General features: G+C 38.5%; 1 protein-coding gene across 1 annotated transcript in view; it reads left to right on the forward strand.

The window, feature by feature from the left end:
• The window catches only part of MDFIC (MyoD family inhibitor domain containing), a 99,654-nt gene that overhangs the window by 62,715 nt on the left and 18,503 nt on the right, over nucleotides 1-18,436 (forward strand). The window contains exon 4 of the mRNA XM_060019953.1: nucleotides 19-291. Coding sequence (XP_059875936.1) covers nucleotides 19-291 — 273 coding nt within the window. The remainder of the gene's footprint in view (nucleotides 1-18; nucleotides 292-18,436) is intronic.

The following is an 18,436-nucleotide window of genomic DNA, read 5'->3' on the forward strand; positions in this document are numbered from 1 at the left end:
CCTGTTTTCTTCACTTAGCCCAACCTCAGCGCTTGCCTCAGCTTCAAACTGCAGCACAGGAAAGTGAGGAGGAAATAAGCAAGATAAAGAACGGCCACCCAAGTCTGAGCAATGGAAATGGAATCCACCACGGGGCCAAACATGTATCTGCAGAGAATCGAAGACTTTCAGCACCCGTTTCTCAAAAAATGCATAGAAAAATTCAATCCAGCTTGTCTGTAAGCAGTGACATCAGTAAGAAGAGTAAAGTAAATGCTGTCTTTTCTCAAAAGACAGGCTCTTCACCTGAAGGTAAGTGTGAAATATATGCATATTTTATTTGACCAGATGTAAAATCATATTCGCGAATAATTATTTGATCAAGCAAACGTAAATGAAGAATCTTGCTTAGCCTCCAAACAGGAATTTTGGTAAAATGCAGCTTCCCCAAAGGAAAGCACAGGCCGGGAACGGAAGCGTTGGCCGCTGACATCCTGCTTTTAGATTGTCTTCTAGAGTGAACACTCATTACTTTAAATATGACTGCTATATTTCTTTTTTTAATACCACCTTTAAAAATACAAATACAACGTTTTGGTGGCATATGAATGTATGTATGTTTTTCATCCCTGATTCAATATGTTATGCTGTGGTTCAGAGTTACCCGGTTGTATTTTTGTCTTGCAAATCAGTTTTTAAATATGCAAAACTAAAGCAAAGATTTGGTCATTTTCGTGCTTTTGCCAGGGAGTGGGCTAGGTAATCTCTGTTGCTTGAGGACCAGTATCTTCCAGCTACCAGTGCTGCCCTGGACAGCTCCCCTCCCCCAGCCCTGCCTCATTCCAAGCTCACTGTGGTCTGGCCTTTAGCGCCTTCCCTAGAGGCACTAGGCTACGTTCTCTGACCTCTCAGGAATTAGTGATTACCTTGTTAATTAAATACCATGAAGCTGGAAAAGCTTTTGTTTATTATAACACAAACCCATCTGGTGATGCTGGGTTTATAACCTACAGATTCCTTTTATAAAAATGGCGGTGGTGTTGTGTCAAAAAAAAGAATAGCTTTCCCTCAAGTTTAAGGTCCCAGATTTCTCCCAGCATATATGCATGTTCCTCTGCTCTACCTCTTCCCTCCTTTCAGCAGTTTGTGGATATCAAAAACTCGAATCTTTTTTTTTTAAATATATATATGTATTTTTTCTGGTTCAGGTATTGTGTTTGTGTGTGTATATATATACATTCATATAGATAAAATAGAAACTATTTTTCTTATTCCCCTTACCTTTCTATTTTAATTATCATGAAATCTTAAAGAAGGGAAATTCTGGGGATGCTTCTGTGAAGTTGGCCATGCTTATTCATAGAGAGAGAAATTGAGTTGTAAATAGGAAATTGTATTGAGAGTTACCAGTAATGAGTGGGAGAAAGGATATTACATTTTTGGCTACAGGTGTCTCAAACTCAACTGAGGTAAAGTGTTAGGTTGATCAAATGATATGATAATAAATGGTCTGCATAGTTCCAGGTCAGTGACACTACTTTCCAAACTAATTAGATTGAAAGGGACATGATTGACACTTTAAAATGAGTTTGACATGTAAGCTGCGTGGTCATCTCTGAAGCATAGGTAGGCTGTTAACTAAACTGGCTCTCCAAGGAGTTGGGAAGGCAATGCAATTTTTGAGAGAGAATCTTTGCTTCTAGGTGATTGGGTGAAATAATTGAATGCAATTGAAATCTTCTTGTTTTATACATTTGACTTTTCTTATTGTGCCCCTAACCTCTAATTTGCCATTTGATATTTACTGATTTTAAATAATGGTAACATTTGCATATCCAACTTGAAATAGCTTATGGAATTTTTATAAAATTTGTTATTATTCACTTATTTTTAATACCATGTCTGAATTGATTTCTAATGGAAGAATGCAGCTTTGTAAGTAACATATGAAGGAAGAGGAAAACCAGTAGTTATATAAATGAAGTAATATAAATGAAATATAATTCTACTCTCCCTTCCTCTCTCCTCTTCCTTGCTTTTTCTCTACTATCCTCCTCTTCCCCACACTACAAAGGTGTGGATAAGGGAAGTCCCTTGTAATCCTTCTCTTATTACAAAATCTGTTCCAGATTGGATCGGGGGTATGAGGAGTAGGAAATGCCAGTGGAGTTGTCTAAACATACTGTACAATGTCCTACCCATTTACTTCACTCTTACGCTATTCAATTTAGCCTGATGGTAGGTTCCTTTTATTGTGATTGATTACTTGAACTTAGATGAAAATTCCATTGTCCTACTACATAGACATCTTCCTGCTTTTTGCTGCTATTTAAGGTTGTGCCTTCAAATTTTATTGTTTCTTCTGACTTTCAGTTTTGAAGGAAAGTTTAAACAAACAAAAAGCACAGAACTGGTAGATGGCAAATTAAAAGGAAAAGGACCTCAGCTCTGCCACCAACTAGCTGGGGCACTTGGGTCTGGGGCTGCTTTTTTCTAGAAAATGCCTTGGATTAGATATCTAAAAGGTTAGGTTCGATTCCAGGATTCTGTGGTGCTTTCTTTATAGCAAAGCTGCTTGACTCTCAGAACAGGTCTCTTGCTGTATAGAATATGTGAATTCTGGGCAAGGAGAAATCTAATAACTGCTGATAGAACAGGGCAACGGGAGAAATTCTTTTTTAATTATTTCTTTTTATTGAAATATAGTTGATTTACAATGTTGTGTTAGTTTCAGGTGCACAGCAAAGAGATTTTTTATATATATATATGTGTGTGTGTATATATATATATATATATTTTTTTTTTTTTTACATTCTCTTCCATTATAGGTTATTACAAGATCTTGAGTACAGTTCTCTGCGCTATACAGTAGGTCCTTTGTGTTTATTTAATATGTAGTAGTGTTTGTTTATATTTTAATTGCAAACTCCTTATTCCCCCCCCCCCACTTTCCCCTGTGGTAACCATAAGTGTGTTCATTTTTTTAGATTCCACATATAAGCAATATCATATATTTGTCATCTATACATACGATATTTGTCTTTGGCTTATTTCACTTAGATGAACCTAGAGATTATCATACTATGTTGCTGCAAGTGGCATTATTTCATTCCTTTTTATGGCTGAGTAATATTCCATTGTGTATATATTCTACATCTTCTTTATGCATTCATCTGTCGATGGACACTTAGGTTGCTTCCATGTCTTGGCTATTGTAAATAGTTTCGATAAACAGAGATAATATCTGGATTTCAGGAGGTCTGTATGTCAGAACAGTAGGTCTTGAACAGGCTTGATTTGTGATACTATTAAAAATGGATAGAAATTATTTTTTAAAAATCAATGGGGGATTTAATTACTAGACTTTTCTCATTTTATGTTTTTCCTTTTGTTTCACATTTTTCTTAAATCTTCGTCGTCTATGCCTGTTCTTATAGCAAAGTGAGCAAATGCTAGCAAAACAATATTCGCTGAAAACAGTTAACCTTGCCCAGATTGGCAATGTGTGTTTTTTTCTGGATAAATGGTGCTTGCGGTTATGATTTACAATATTGACAACCAGAGGGACATTGTTCTGGTTCAGATGGTGGAATTAAATGTATAACTCTTTCACAGTCTTTCATTAAGGGCACTAAGGGCTGCTTTGCTGACCAAGTTTGGAAAACACTGCTATGATGTGGGTCCATTGCTTATAAAGAGGTAAGGATGGACCCAGCCACATAACTGGGTCAGTGGGCTGGTGGCATCTTTTCATATGTCTTGAACTGTGGGTTATTTAAGGCCTCAGTACAAATAGACATGTGTTTCATCAGGTTCTCTTTTTAAGCTATGTTGATTCATAGTTAGTTATGTAGGTTCATTCTGTATACCAGGTACTGTTCCACCTACTTCACTCACATGAACTCATTTAATCCTCCTAATAGCACTATAACTCTATGAACTGTATATAATTGTTTAATTATAAATGAGAGAACTGAGGCACAGAAAGGTTAAGTGAACCCGCCAAAGTCAAATTAGTACATGATAGAAATTGATAGAAATGAGACTCAACCCCAGATCATTCTGGCTCTATAGTCTATGCTCGAAACCACTATGGCATTTTGCCTTAAAGTTCTCTGAGGAAAAGGTAATTTAGTGGCCATTCTAACATCACATGGGACATTGATATCATTGCAGCTGTGGGTCAGGCAGGGATCTTCTGATTAGTAAACATTTGCCTTCTTTAAATTCTTCTAAAATTTTAAAAACAGTTCTCATACCTGTGTTCTGTGTCCATTTTCCTTCCCTACTAGATCATAAATTTCTGAAGAGACTGGATTGGGTCTGAGTCCAGTTTTTAAAAATTTACAGTGGTGTTCAGTACTATGTTTTATTCCAAACTACTTCCTTGAAACTAGCACTGGAAAGTTAAAATATGTACTCATATTCATTAAAAAAAAATGTTCTTTAAAAAAGTTCCTTTTATGAAATAGAGGGAAAAAAACCCCATGTGGGAAAATATTGTACATTTTATTTAAAGATTATTAAATTAGTAGATTTCTACTTGTTTTATATAATTAAATATTTTCATACATACTTCAATTTCCTGATTGCATCACCCAGGTAGAAAGTTTTAAGACTAAATGTTTAAGATTCTTGACCTTTGAAATAATTATAGTATAATTTAGTATCTTATAATATTCAAATTACCAAGGGTTTTCATTAGACGCTAAGATGATTTTTCTTATGGGAATAGTAAATCCTAACACATCTTAGGTGTGCCAGTTATAGCTGTATGTTTTTGTAAAAATTAAGTTTCAACGAAGATATTTTTGGAAAGAGATTTTTATACTTTTTAGGAATATTTGATTATACTTTTTAGGAATATTTGATAGTTAACATACTTCATATTAAAATATAGATTTAGTACTTATAGAGAAATTGCATATCCCATCCCAGCAGCTCATTGAACATAAATGCTGCACAAAAGTGTCAGGAGCATTGCATACATGGCAATATCTAAGAACAGTCTCGTTTTAAATCCTAGAGGCAGCATAGCCTGGTGATTAGAGCACAGACTCTAGAACCAGTCTTCTTGGGTTCAGATATTGGCTTTACCAGTGGCCCATGTTGTATCCTCGGGTAGGTTACTTAATCTCTTTGTGCCTCAGTGTCTTATCTGTAAAATGGGGATAGAATTGGTTACCTGTATCATAGGACGGTTGTGAAGAGGAGTTGATGTTGCATTCCGTTGAGTTAGCATATACTTCATCCGGGCCAGGCTCTGCTGTTATCATCATCATCATGAAGGAGCACACAGGGAAGGAAGGGTCAGGAATGTCAGCTGTCTGGACAGGGCAATGCCTGGATGGAGACCTGAAGGATAAGACAAGGTTAGGGAGTTGAAAGAGGCATTCAAGGCTGAAGGGGGCTTGTGAAATAATGTATTTTGTTCAGAGAACCACAAATAGTATTTTGCTGAGGAGTCAAAGTAGCAAAGATGAGACTGGAAAGGACCAGTCCACAGGCAGCCTGGGATGCCCTGTTCTTCCAAAACTATGTAGCCAGATACTTACAACTTCTCTGAAGGACATCATTTTATATCACGAAACATATTTCTTTTTTCTCCATGATGCAGAAATTCTATGGTTGCAATTATGTAAACCCAGAATACTGCGATGTGTTAAGCATCTGTACTCTGATTGCCTTTATAATCTTTTTGTATTTTAGTAATGAACTATTACCATAGATAAAACGATGAATTGGTTTTAGACTTGTTGAGCTGGGGATGCTAACAAGTTCTTTAGGAAAGCTTTGGACCTATAGAGAGGGACTTAAGCCCAGTCCTCCCATTTTACTCGTTCTCTCTGCTTCCCTTTCTTTAAACTAGTCTCTTGGCTTCTTACCTTTCCTCGGTCTTGTTTTTAGACTCCTGTTCCTCTGTTCCTCTTCTTTTCAGTGCATTTCCCCTTGCATTCATAGTGTAGCCGTATTTCGCAACTACCATAGGGACAGGCATCATGTCACCAGTAGAAGGAGTACAGCCATGACCGGGAGGCAGTCTGGGTGGGGCACACAGCCTTCAAAGGAGATATAGCACAACTGAGCAGGACAGTTTGAAAAGCCCACTAGGTGATTCAGATAGATCCCTCCCCCTCCTTCCTTGACCTCACCATTTCCCCTTCTCTCCTCATCATCTGCAAACCCTGACTTAACTCCTTGCACTTGAAATTGTGCCTTCTCTGCATGCTTGAAGTTCCCTGCACACATGGTTAATGACACAGCTGAATGCCTTTGCTGCTCATCTTCCCTCATCCTGGAATGTTCTTATAACTTACTTTGCCTTCTTGACCTCTACACATTTTTTTCAGAACTCGAGTATCATCTCCTGATGCCCCAGTTTTGGGCTAATTGCTCTTCTTTTGGGTCCCCATCGTATCCTCCAAATACAAAATGATACTGGAGTTTGTTTCTTTTACTCTCTGTCTTTGGCACTAAAATGTAATCTCATTGAAGGCAAAGATTCTGTTCTATTCATCTTTTAGCTTCGAGCACACAGCCTAGTGCCTGACTTATCATAAATGTTGAAACATAACATTTTCCAGGTAAGGAACATAAATTGGAGAACATAGATACTTATTCTTTAACATTTCACAGACATTATGGTTGAAACCTCAGGAACTGCTGAAAGCCTTAGGGGAGATAAAAGGGAGAGCAGATATTTGAGCTAAAAGAAAGGTAAAAAAGAAACTCAGCTGAGACAAGGCAGACTTGGAACTCAGAACTCCTGTATTCCAGCCCCATCAGGTTTTCTCATTATTCCGTATGGTTTTTCAGTCAACTATACGTGCCCAAATCCTAAAACCATAAAAAAAAAATTAGAAAGGTAAACTTGGAATTGAATGGTTCATTCTTAGTTTTAATAGTATTATAAAATCTTATTCACTTTTTCCCCCATAAAAAATTCTCTTGTAGAAGTACTAGTATTTTAGTGGAATGATAATAATAGGACTTCATGATGTGACCATAGTATTATAATCTGAGATTCCAGAAACAAGTTTCCTGCAACTTTGGCAAGATACATTGCTGCATCCCTCAAAATACTTAACTTGCTTGGATGATGTTGTGTTTTGTTTTGTTCTGTTTTCTCAGGCACAGTGCCTTCCATTCCATGTCAGAATAATTGTGTGGGAGAAAGGTTTAGAATTCTGCTTGCTGATGCAATATTTGCCAGTCCAGTGGAAAACAGGATTTTAATAAATTTCATTGCTCAGCCAGCAAGCTAACTGGAACAACAGTAACACAAAGAGAAGGGTGTTTGAATGTGTGTGTGGAGAGCAGGCATGACCAAACTTAGGATTGAATCAGCTGTCCTTAAAACAATTATCTATCAAAGTATTTATAAGTGCTAAGTGTTACTTTAGGACCAAAAGTAAGTATTTAAGTACACTTCCTTTTGAGTTTAGGAAAATAGGTTAACTTTGTAATTTATGATCTACAGTAAATTATTCTCATATCCATGCATTTGATGAAAAGCAAAGATTTTACAAGGTTCTGATATATATATATATATATATTTGACATTTGAAACATAGAAACGCCTCAAAATATGCCTCAAATCTTGGAGTGCTTCTTTTCTAATAACTGACAGCTTTGTGGGCCATGTTAAAGAAGAGATAGACACAGCTAGCCACTGGATGTGGACTCCACCTATGGTGTTTTGGTTTTGTAGGCACGCTTAGCCCACTGCTCTAACAATTTAAATTAGCTTAGCATTCACTCAGGAGATGGGTGGGGAGGAAACAAAACAATGGAGATACAGATAGATTGGCCAGGAAGCACTGGGGTGTGGGGTAGCTGAGTGAAGAGACTGTTTAGAAACCCAGCTTCAGAATAATAGGCTAAGTGGAAAGAAGAATTGCATAAATCTAATGACCCTATTAATATATCCAGGTTTTAATTTTTTCTTTATCCGGTGATGGTAAGTTTAGGTGATGTTTTATTAGGTGAAACAGTAACAGGTAGGTGCAGCAGCCAGGCTTGTCCCAGGTTACTCAGATTACAGTTTGTTTTCAACCCCAAGAGGTGTAGCAGGTGTGGGCAGTGAAGGTTTTCTTTAGGGTTTCAGGATTGAGTTTAAGGGTTCTGGCCCAGGACTAAAGCTGAATAGAACTGAAGCAGCAGTCAGATATGCGTTCTAAGCAGGACTGCCATTCATCGTCTCGTTCAACTAGTTGGGAAAACGAATAGAAATTAGGAAATCATGAAGAATAGCTGAATATAGTTTGAGGCTGACCATGAGTTGAGTTTTAGACCTGTTCAGTTTCAAATAATGCTATGCAATCCAAGAACATTTGGAAGTATACCACTGGAGCTTCAGCGAAGGAGTTAGGGGCAAGCATACTAAGTTTATATTTGTTCTCATAGAGGGGATACTTGAAACGATGCATCTGGATGAGAGTTCTCAAATAGAGATTTAAGAGCAAAGGTTGCATGGCTGAGAACTGAGTGACTCAGGGATCACTGGCAGGTAGCCAGCTTGGTGGGATGGGAGCCTGGATCCAGCTTGGGCACTTGGGAGACAGTCCCATGGAAAGTTCAAACTTTTCTCCAGCGGTGACGTCAGAGTGAGGCCGTGGCACTGATAAGATAGCCTAGGGGAGAGGTCAGAAAGAAGAGAAGAGGAAGATGATCTGGCCCAGAGGAATCAGTAAGAAAGGTGAGAGAAGAAACAAACTGGAGAGGGTGGTGTCATGGAGGCCAGAGAAGAAATGTTTTAACTCGAGGAAGAGGCCTGCACCCAATATTGCCCCAGTTATTGCTGACAGCCTCAGTGGGATGAGAACTGAAATAATTCTGTTGGATTTAACAATGTGGATGTCATTTGGTGACCTAATTAAGAGCCATTTTTATGGAGAAGCCAGAATGATGGGGGTTGTGGTTGAGACACACTGACGACAGTAGCTCTAGAAAGGCCAGAGTCCACGGAGGGTTGTTTTGTTCTAAGATGGGAAAGGTTTGTGTGTGTTTACATTTGGATGGAAAAGATCCTGGAGAGGGGGAAAGGTTGAAGATTTAAGAGGGCAATAATGATACCCTTATTGACAAGCCAGCATGTCCTTTCTTTAGAGTTTAGATCTAGAGTTCAGTATACTGAATTACGTAAGTGCACATTCATTATCCAAGCATGAGAACTGAGTAATCAGAGAAGCATTTACTGAATTGTTAACCTAGGTAACTCCACTCTTTATGGGTTGTACGGTTGATTAATCTTAGAAGCTTTTTGAGTAACTTCTATGGAATACGTTGGTATGAAGAAATGATTAAAAAGCCTATCAAGTCCCCACTCGTACCTCATTCCAGGAGCGTTAATTGCATTTGAATGGAAGACACTGACAGGGCAGACATTTATGATTCTGAGTTCCAAATTCCTGGCTTGTGTTTGGGACCATAAGTTGATGGAAGTTGATAGCTTCTTATACTTTAGATTGCTAAGGCCCTCGATTGAATTTAACCATAGCTTTGACACACAGTATAGTATAAGACAGGAAATAGAACGCAAACACGCAGTTAAAGAGTTGGAAGAAAAGTGTAGGAAACATGAGTAAGGAAACTACTGCAGAATCCAGTAGCTTAATTTTAAAATGTTTTGAAAGTATATTTGTGTTTTAATGTGGTCTACTCTTCACTGAATTACTATCACCAGCAAAGGCTTTAAAAGGTTAAGACAATCAAAATTCCAATTAATTTAATTGTGATAGTCTCTTAGAGATTCTGATTATATTTGGTTCATGGGCTTCTTTGAAAATCCAACAACAGTTATGATTCTTTCCCTCAGGTTTCTAAGGTAGTAACAAAATCCTTAAGGTAGTATCAAAATCCTGTTAGAGCTTGTGTTATTCCTGAAGGTAACAAAAGACCCTGGATACCTTCAGCTGTCTTATTCTAAAATCAAATATCTCTAAGAACTAAACAGTAAAGTGAGGAGCAGAGCGTGGGGGACCTAATGAGCCACTGTAAGGATTTTGATTTGAGCGAGGTGGGAAGCCAGTGACAGGTTTGAGCAGATGACTGACATGACCTGACTTACCATTTTTAAGTATCACCTGCCTTCTGTGCTGAGAGTAGACTCCAGGTACCCAGTGGCCAAAGAAGGGGGGCCTGCTATGTGACTCTTGCAGTAATTCAGATGGGAGATGATGGGGTTGGATCAGGGTGGCAGTGGTGGAAGTGGTGAGATATTGTTGTATACGGATGTATTTTGAAGGCAGAGTAAGATTTCTTGAAGGATGATATTTCACTGTGAGAGAAAGACAGGGGTTAAGGATGACTCCAGGTTATTTGGCCTGAGCGGTTGGAAGTATGGATTACCATTAACAGAGATGGGAAGAACAGAGTTTGGTTTGAACATGTTGGACTTGAGATGCCCATGGTCGTTCTAAGTGGTGATGTGAAATAAGTGGTTGGATAGAGGAGTTTGGAGGTGAGAGGAAAGCTCTGCATCCTGAGATGTTTTGTGAGTCATCAGGGTACAGAATGTTCAGTGGATGGGATCCCCTAGGATTTTGGTTCTCAATTCCAGCACCTGGGTACCTGGAGTAAGAATTTCTGGGCAAAGGGAGTAGGATGTGCAATATCACTCTGGGTATAGACCCCAGAGGATCTAATTCATTTGGAGTGGAGTGGGGCCAAGGCATCAGCATTCTTTAGAAGCTCCCCACGTGATTCTAATATACATGTAGGGTTGCAAACTACTGCCCAGGAAGTTGATTAGTATTCCAAGAACTGAGCTATGGACCAGTCCAATGTGTAGGCATCAGAAAATGAAGAGGAACTGAAAAAAATGGGATGAGTAGTCAGCAATGGAGAAGAAACCAATAAAGAGGGGGCCACTTGGAAACCAAATGAAGAATGTATTTCAAGATGGAGGGAGTGATCATGTGTCAAATGGCAACTGAGAAGACCAGTAAGATGAATAAGAAGTGACCATTGATATTGTCCTGTGAAGGTTATTGGTAACCGTCATACTTTTGGTGTTGTGAGGGGGACAAAAGTCTGATTGAAGTGGGTTCTAGAGAGAATGAAAAGAGAAAAATTAAAGATTGCAAGTCTAGGCTACTCTGTTCAAGGAGTTTTCCTAGAGGAGAATAGTAAAAGGGCTGTGAGCTAAAGGGGAATATTTTTAGAAATGGGATGTATTGGTCGAGTGTTACTGGTAATGAGCTAGTAGAGGAGAAGAAGTTGGTAGATTCTGCAGGACAAGGATGTCCTTGAGTAGGTGAAGTAGAAGAGATCCATTGGAAGGTGCCTATTGTAGTTATTGATTTCTGTATCTATTTCTTATCACCCCTCTCAGATTTTAGATCATTAGCAAAAAGTGGCCACATTTTTTTGTGTGTACGTGCGGTACGCGGGCCTCTCACCGCTGTGGCCTCTCCCGCCGCGGAGCACAGGCCCTGGACACGCAGGCCCAGCAGCCACGGCCCGCAGGACACCCCCCCGCCCGGACCGGGGCACGAACCCGTGTCCCCTGCATTTTGCCATTATCTTTTCCAGTGCCTTCTTTAGGAGCCTTACACATACGAGGCACTTTGTATTTATTTAACCAGTGATCTTTCAAATGACCAGTAGGAGTTGACATTGTGGATTTGCAGTTTTGCAAACCTTCTATCTAAGAAACTATTTTATCATTTGTAATTATCATTTGTAATGATGTAAAGTATGCTAGAAGTTTCCATTCATTTTAGAAGGATTTCAAAATATTATTTCCTAGTTATAATAATAGCACTAGACACTGCATAATACTACAATTCCCAAAGGAAGAAGTTTTTGGGAAGAGATGCAGGATGTTTTGAATCTTCTGACGAAAACTGACTGGTGACTCATTAGTCTCTTGTAGTTTATGAAGAAAAATAGTATCAGAGAGCATTGTTCACTTAATATAATTTGTCGTCAAATATTAGAGGTGACCACCTAGGGCAAAACTTTATCTTAGATGCTCATGACAAATCAAAACATTTTCGTTACATTTTGTGTTTCACCTTAGCCTAAATTTTTACTTTAGCTAAAGTGTTTTTCACTTTTTAAAAATTAGTTTCATTTTTAAGGATAGATGAATAAAAATATTTACCTCAGCTGATGAACTGAAGAAAATACTGATGTACCATTTGTACCTCAGTTCACGTCTAAATGCCATGTGGTCTGCCCGTTGACAATCTGGAGGAAAGAGAAAATTCAGAATTTTAAACCTAAATAGATTATTCACATACCTTTGTCTTTAACTAAAACTGTTTCAGTAATACTATATTTTTTTATTGTTATCTTTGGTGCTGTTGTAAATTTCCTTCTTTTTCCCCAGTGTTTTATTATTAGATTTTTTTTTCCCAATTCCTTCCTTGGTGTGCCTGCCACCGCTCTCTCTATACACTTACTTAAAGGATCTAGTGTTTTATTGGCTAAATAGACACTAAAATGTTTATGAATAGAGAACTGTAATATTGGAGGGAAATAAACTTTGAACAAAGAATTTTTGAAAAAGAAGATTCTTAAGGAACAGGAACACGTCTAGAAATACGTCTGCTTTGTACACTCATCAGAGAAGCTTCCATCTTTAAAGATCTGGCCTGCGAGCCCAGAATTTTGGTTATCTTATTTTGGTTGTTATTCTAAAGCATACCTTCTGTATCTTTGTCCACCTGTCTGTCAGTCTTTCAACACCCTGCCTCCTCATTTCTTTTTCTTACTTTCTGTCTTTCCTCCCTCGTGACTCATTTCAGTTAGAACTTTTGCCTGATTTCACTCAACAATTTACGCAATTTAGAGGAACTCAAATGGCAGTGATTCATGACATTTTCAATAAAAATGTTTTAATACTCTTTTCAGACAAAACTATCTGAAACTATTCTTAGTTTGTATGTTTGTATCGGTATATAGCTTAAAAGAAGCAACTCCCAAATTCTCTAAGACCCAAGACTTTAACGGTGATTCTTTTCTAGGTTGAATTAGATTCTCATGATATTTGAGTTGATTTCTTTTCTTTCAGAATACATAGTTACTTTGTTTTTTTTTAAAAAAACCGCATTCTTAAATGACCCTGCCTGAGTCCTAAAACTAATTGAGGTAACACAAAAACACTAGCTTCTCTTAGAAGTTTTCTCATTAATTTTAATACTTACATATAGTGTTAAACTATGACAGTTTTGAGGACCTTTTATAGTTAATTTATATAACTCTCAACTAGTATAGTATGAAATAGGATAGAGGGGAGCTCGTGGTATAAAGTTGCCATATTTCTGAAAAACTCCTGTAAGATGAAAAATGTTTTATATAGAAGGGTTCAGTTGAATACACAAGGAAGCTATTTGAAAGATCCACTTACAATCCTCCAGTTCAGGAGTTCTTAGCTTTGAGGGGAGCCCATGACTTTGATGGGGAAAAAAAAAAGTCCACTTAATGTCAGTAACCTCTAAACTTTGAAGGAAATGCTAAATTTTCCTTAATTATAAATGAAAGCAATAAACTTAAGTAGCGTTAGTAGTACCTGGGAGTGATATTTTTACATTACATTACAGTTATTTCAGAAATCATGAAGTATTATTTATGTTAGTCACTACTTTAAAATTATAGTAGTTATGAGATCATCTCTAGATCTTGTTTTTAATGTGTTAAAAAAAGCACATATTTATCTCAACTTTTAATACTATGATAACTATTCCAGCATAATTGGTTTCCATTGAAATCTTTTATATTTCATTTTACACATTTAAAAATATTAGTTCGTGTCATGGCACTTGGAAATAAACAAGGATCCCTGCTCTAGCTCCCTTTGCATCCTAAGCATTCTTTGTAGTATAACATTCTTCGTAGTATAAATTTCTTTTGTAACATACTTGTCTTGTAAACTTACATGTCTGTGTGCAGTTTTCATAATGCAGAGGACACATTTTCGTAAATAGCTTTTTAATTTTTGCTCATATTAAATTGAGGACGTATTCAAATTTCTACCTTAAAAATTATATTAAATAGTAAATCCCTAAGTTACTGTTGTACTTATTTTTACATTTTAATGATATTCTTTTACCAAGGCATTATCAGCAATACCAGGACACAGAGGCATGGAGAAAATTAACTTCATGGTTTTGCCTGCCACCATTTGAATAATCTTAATGTAACTCTCCATAAATAAGTATGGGAGAAAACAGAGGAAAGAATCAAAGTCAACAACCTGGTGAAAAATGTTTCAGACTAATCAGTCTTCCGAAGGGATTTTAATTGATATACAGCAGAGTGTGGCCTCAGGCCCCTTCCCAGCACAGGGCCTTTGTAAGTTGTATGGGCTTCCCTACTTCTTGTACACTTGACAGAAGGGAAAATGGAAGGTGGTAGACCTCTCTCAAGTGGATATAGGAAGCAATTAGAAGAAAAAAAAATCGAAAAATTATAAAAGTTTGCTCAGGGAAATTAATCATTTCCTATTTTGAAGGGAAAAATATTCATACAAATAAATAGTAGTTGTCTCCTAAAGACTGAGAAATCCAGGAGTTTGGGGGAAATGCGAAGATAATTGAAAGAAAAGAGCAAAATGGATTAATATCCTACTTTTCCAACCATGTATTAAACCTGCCTAAATTTCTACTCTGACTTCTCTTGGGAAATCAAACTGGAGGAACCAGCCCTCTTGGGGAATAACATCCCATAACATAACATAATTTAAAGTTGACACTAGAAGTTGAAGTTTTTTTTTTTTCCTAATAATTATGCTCAGTGAGGGATGCAGAAATTGTATTTTGGAATGACAGAAGAGTAGTTACTTTAGAAAGAACTTTTTAACGTCTGTGGTAGCTATCTCCTAGAAAATGTGTTCTGTAGAGTGGTAGGAGAAGTGAAAGTAAACCCAAAAGGAATCTTTGCCTCAGGCCCTACAAACGAATTTCTTCAAGTCAACAGGTATTTACTAAGGGTCTGCCATGTGCCCAGGCTTGTGCACTAAATTCTGTACAGGTCTGCCATGTGCCCAGGCTTGTGCACTGAATTCTGTACAGCAGTGCAATTTTATTCTTTAACCTAGTGCCTTTGATTACTGTTGTTACTTTTTAAAAAACTATAGTTTTAGTCAGAAATAAATATGAACATACTGGCTCTTGAACCCCAGTTGACCATTTTATTATATATATATATATATATATATATATACACACACACACATAATAGTATCTATATGATGGCATTTAATATATATGCAAACAATATACATTTAAATATATTCTAATATATTCTTTTTATATGTATTTGGAATATATATATATATATATATTTGGATCTCTTGACGAGTCTCGTAACTTGCTTGAGACCCTGTCATTCTGACATACTTGTCTTTCAGAACCCCAAATCTACACTGTCTTTTCACCTTCTCTCTATACCAAGGAGCTGAACAATAGTGAAGAAGGCTTGATATCCATAAAAAGCACTGTCACTACCCATGTGTGGTCTTGGGTCTCAACTGGATTCTCACAGACCCTCAGGTACCAGGATACAGCAGCAAACTGTGCAGACCTGCCCTCTCCCATTTTCCACAATGACTGCTTCATTTTGTTGCTACTCTTTCAACAAAGCTCTCTGAAACTTGCCCTCACTCTGCCTGGGGAGAGGAGGCCATCCAGCATTTCCTCAGTATCTCTCCACCTCGAGCCTCTCCCGCAAACTTACCTAAACTTACCTAAATAATCTGAACCTGTTTTTACCTCCCATCTCAAAGGAACAGATGGCTCCCTTCTGCTGCAGCACATCCTGTTACTGCAGGTCCTGCCACCCACTTAGTCCTCTGAGTACCCCTTCCCATATTGTTTTAACTCTTGCAATTACGCAAGTCTTCCCTGTCTCACAGCATATATGTTGTGAGCTTATCCAAGTGTTTGTGTATGTCTCTTTCTCAATTCTGCGTCCCTCTGTAGTGCTTCCTCAGGTTTTTCTTTCCCTTCACAGATTTCCTGAAAAGCTATCTGCATTTGTAGTCCCTACTTCTCTATTCAGTCGTCACTCCTTATCTCACTGCTATTCATTTCCATCCTTGAAAGTTCTCTGGCTAAACAGAACTGACACCAGAAGTATTTTTCTCTCTTGCTTCCAACGCACATCCCTTTCCTGGAGTTTCTGCTCCCTTGTTAAGTGCTCAGTCCTTTCCTTAAATGCTGTTGTTCCCTTGCAGCTCTTCTCTTTTCATTCGGGACATTCTCCCTGGGCTACTTGATTTTACTCACTCTTAAGAGTTTCAGGCACGCCTTACTCCCTAGCCCAGCTCTATCGCGCAATCTCCGAACTAGTGTCTCCAGCCACCTCTTGGACATCTCTATTTGAGTGTTCTCAGGCTTAACCTGTCTTACATTCAAAATATTTTTAACAAAACTATTTTTCTTCCTCTATTTCTTTCTTGGTCAATAGCTCCAGGAAGTCACACTTGACTCTTCTCTTCCCATCACTGCTTCTCCAGGGTCTTATCAACTCTTACTAATCCCACCTTCTTTAATATTCCTCAGAGTCATCCTGCCTGACCCACACTGATACCATATTATTACCACTGATGCTGTCCCTACCTCCTCATTTCTGAAATAGAAAATTTAAGGCTTTCTACCTGGGTTTCCTGCTCCAACAATACCGAGCCACTCTTATCTCTAAAACTATCATATTCTTGTCTGTGTGCCTTTGCATAGCCTCTCCACTACCTGTATCCATCTTTGCTTTCTCTTCACCTAACAAACAAACAAACACATGCTATCTGACCATCTGCTCCTGGGACTTAGCTGGCTTGGAGTCAACTCCTGTTCAGCATTAATTAACTTTCCACTGTGCTTTGACCTTTGTGTTAATCAAGCAATGGCTCTCTTCAAGGCCAAGAAAAGACCCTGAGCTTTAAAATCTACTGTTTGTTTATAGATAATAGTAGGTTGTATCATCATAGAAACGTAGTGCTTGAAAAGAACTTGGAGATCATTTTCCCCCACATTCTATGCATATGGACACTGAGTGAAATGACTTGCTCAAGGTCACTGAGCCTACTAGTGACAGAGTCAAGACTAGAAAACAGGGTTTAATTTTCCAGATCCTAATACATAGGATAATACTTGGCTGTCTGTGCCACTCATGAAGATGGCAGGGTGATCATAAATGGAAACATCTTTGGTTTCGATGAGGCTTCCAGCAACAGGGAAATAACGTTCTTGGGGGCACAAAACCAGACGTACAAACAGCAACCGCCACCACTTACAGCATTTCTTTTGGTAGTTCTGCCATTTGCTGCCTGAATTGTCATAGTAGGTAATGAGCTGTGACTCAGGGAAACCTCAGCCGGGGGTGGGGGGGGGGCGGTGGCCCTGATGAAGTGCAGAGGATTGGGAAGCAGCTAAGTAAGAGGGTTTTTATCTTCTTTTACACAATTTACAGTATTATAACTAACAAGGCTACACAATTTTTTTTTGTATGAGAAGACCAGGTTTATATGCTGTTGTCGATTCTAGAGTATTGCAAACAACAAGATCATACATTTTTCTTGGCTCTGGAGTTTTTTGTACGCTAAATTAAGGTGGAGGTATTTATATCTTATAATTTCAATGTCCTGTTCATCTAAGACTTGTAATGGTGCCTTAAAAAAAAAATCAGATGGTATTAACAGATAACATGGGTGGAGAGAGAGCGATGTGGAAAGAGGAACAATGGCATCACTGATTCACAAATTAATCCCATAAATAACAGGATTTACCTCCTGTGCACAGCTTTGAAATGTGCTTTGGTATCTCATTTCGCCCTAACGTTTTACTCGGCTTGTTTCCCTTCATCTTTCCTGCAGTGTCTGTTGACTGCTGTGCCTCTTTGGTTGGGGCCTGGCTTTTCTGTCAGGGCCAGGGAGCACATCCTGGGCCTTCTCAAGTGAGGCTCCTCCTGCCTGCGTGAGGCCTGTGCGTCCTGCTGGGGGTGCTGCCCTGCCTCCATGGGGGCCTGCAGGAACAGTCACTGCTGGGGCCGCTCAGCCCTTTGGACTCTTGCTAAGGAACGCTCAAGTGCCTGGAGCGTTGTTGTGCCTGACCCCAGCCTTGTGTGTACTGTCAGCTTCCTCTTAGTGTGTTTGTTTACTCCCACACTGCCACAAAAACTTCGTGTCACATGGCCAACCCTGGGTGCTCTGTAATAGTCACTGATATTAGCCTAAGAACATTCTACACAGGGAGAAGGTGATATAGGAAGATCCTGAACTCACCTCCTCCCAAAGACACACCAAATCTACATAGCGGACAAGTTCCTCTTTAAAAAGAACCCTAAAAACTAGCTGAGCAACTCCTACACATCAGGCAAATGAGAAAAAAAACCCACATCAAAGAAGATAAGAGAGGCTGAGACACAATCTCACCGTAAACCCCACCCCTGGTGCAGTGACGCACAATCAGGAGAGAACTCAAAACCTGGAGTTTCTCCCTGAGGGTGAGGGGTT

The sequence above is a fragment of the Delphinus delphis genome, chromosome 9 (assembly GCF_949987515.2).
Source record: "Delphinus delphis chromosome 9, mDelDel1.2, whole genome shotgun sequence".
NCBI lineage: Eukaryota > Metazoa > Chordata > Mammalia > Artiodactyla > Delphinidae > Delphinus > Delphinus delphis.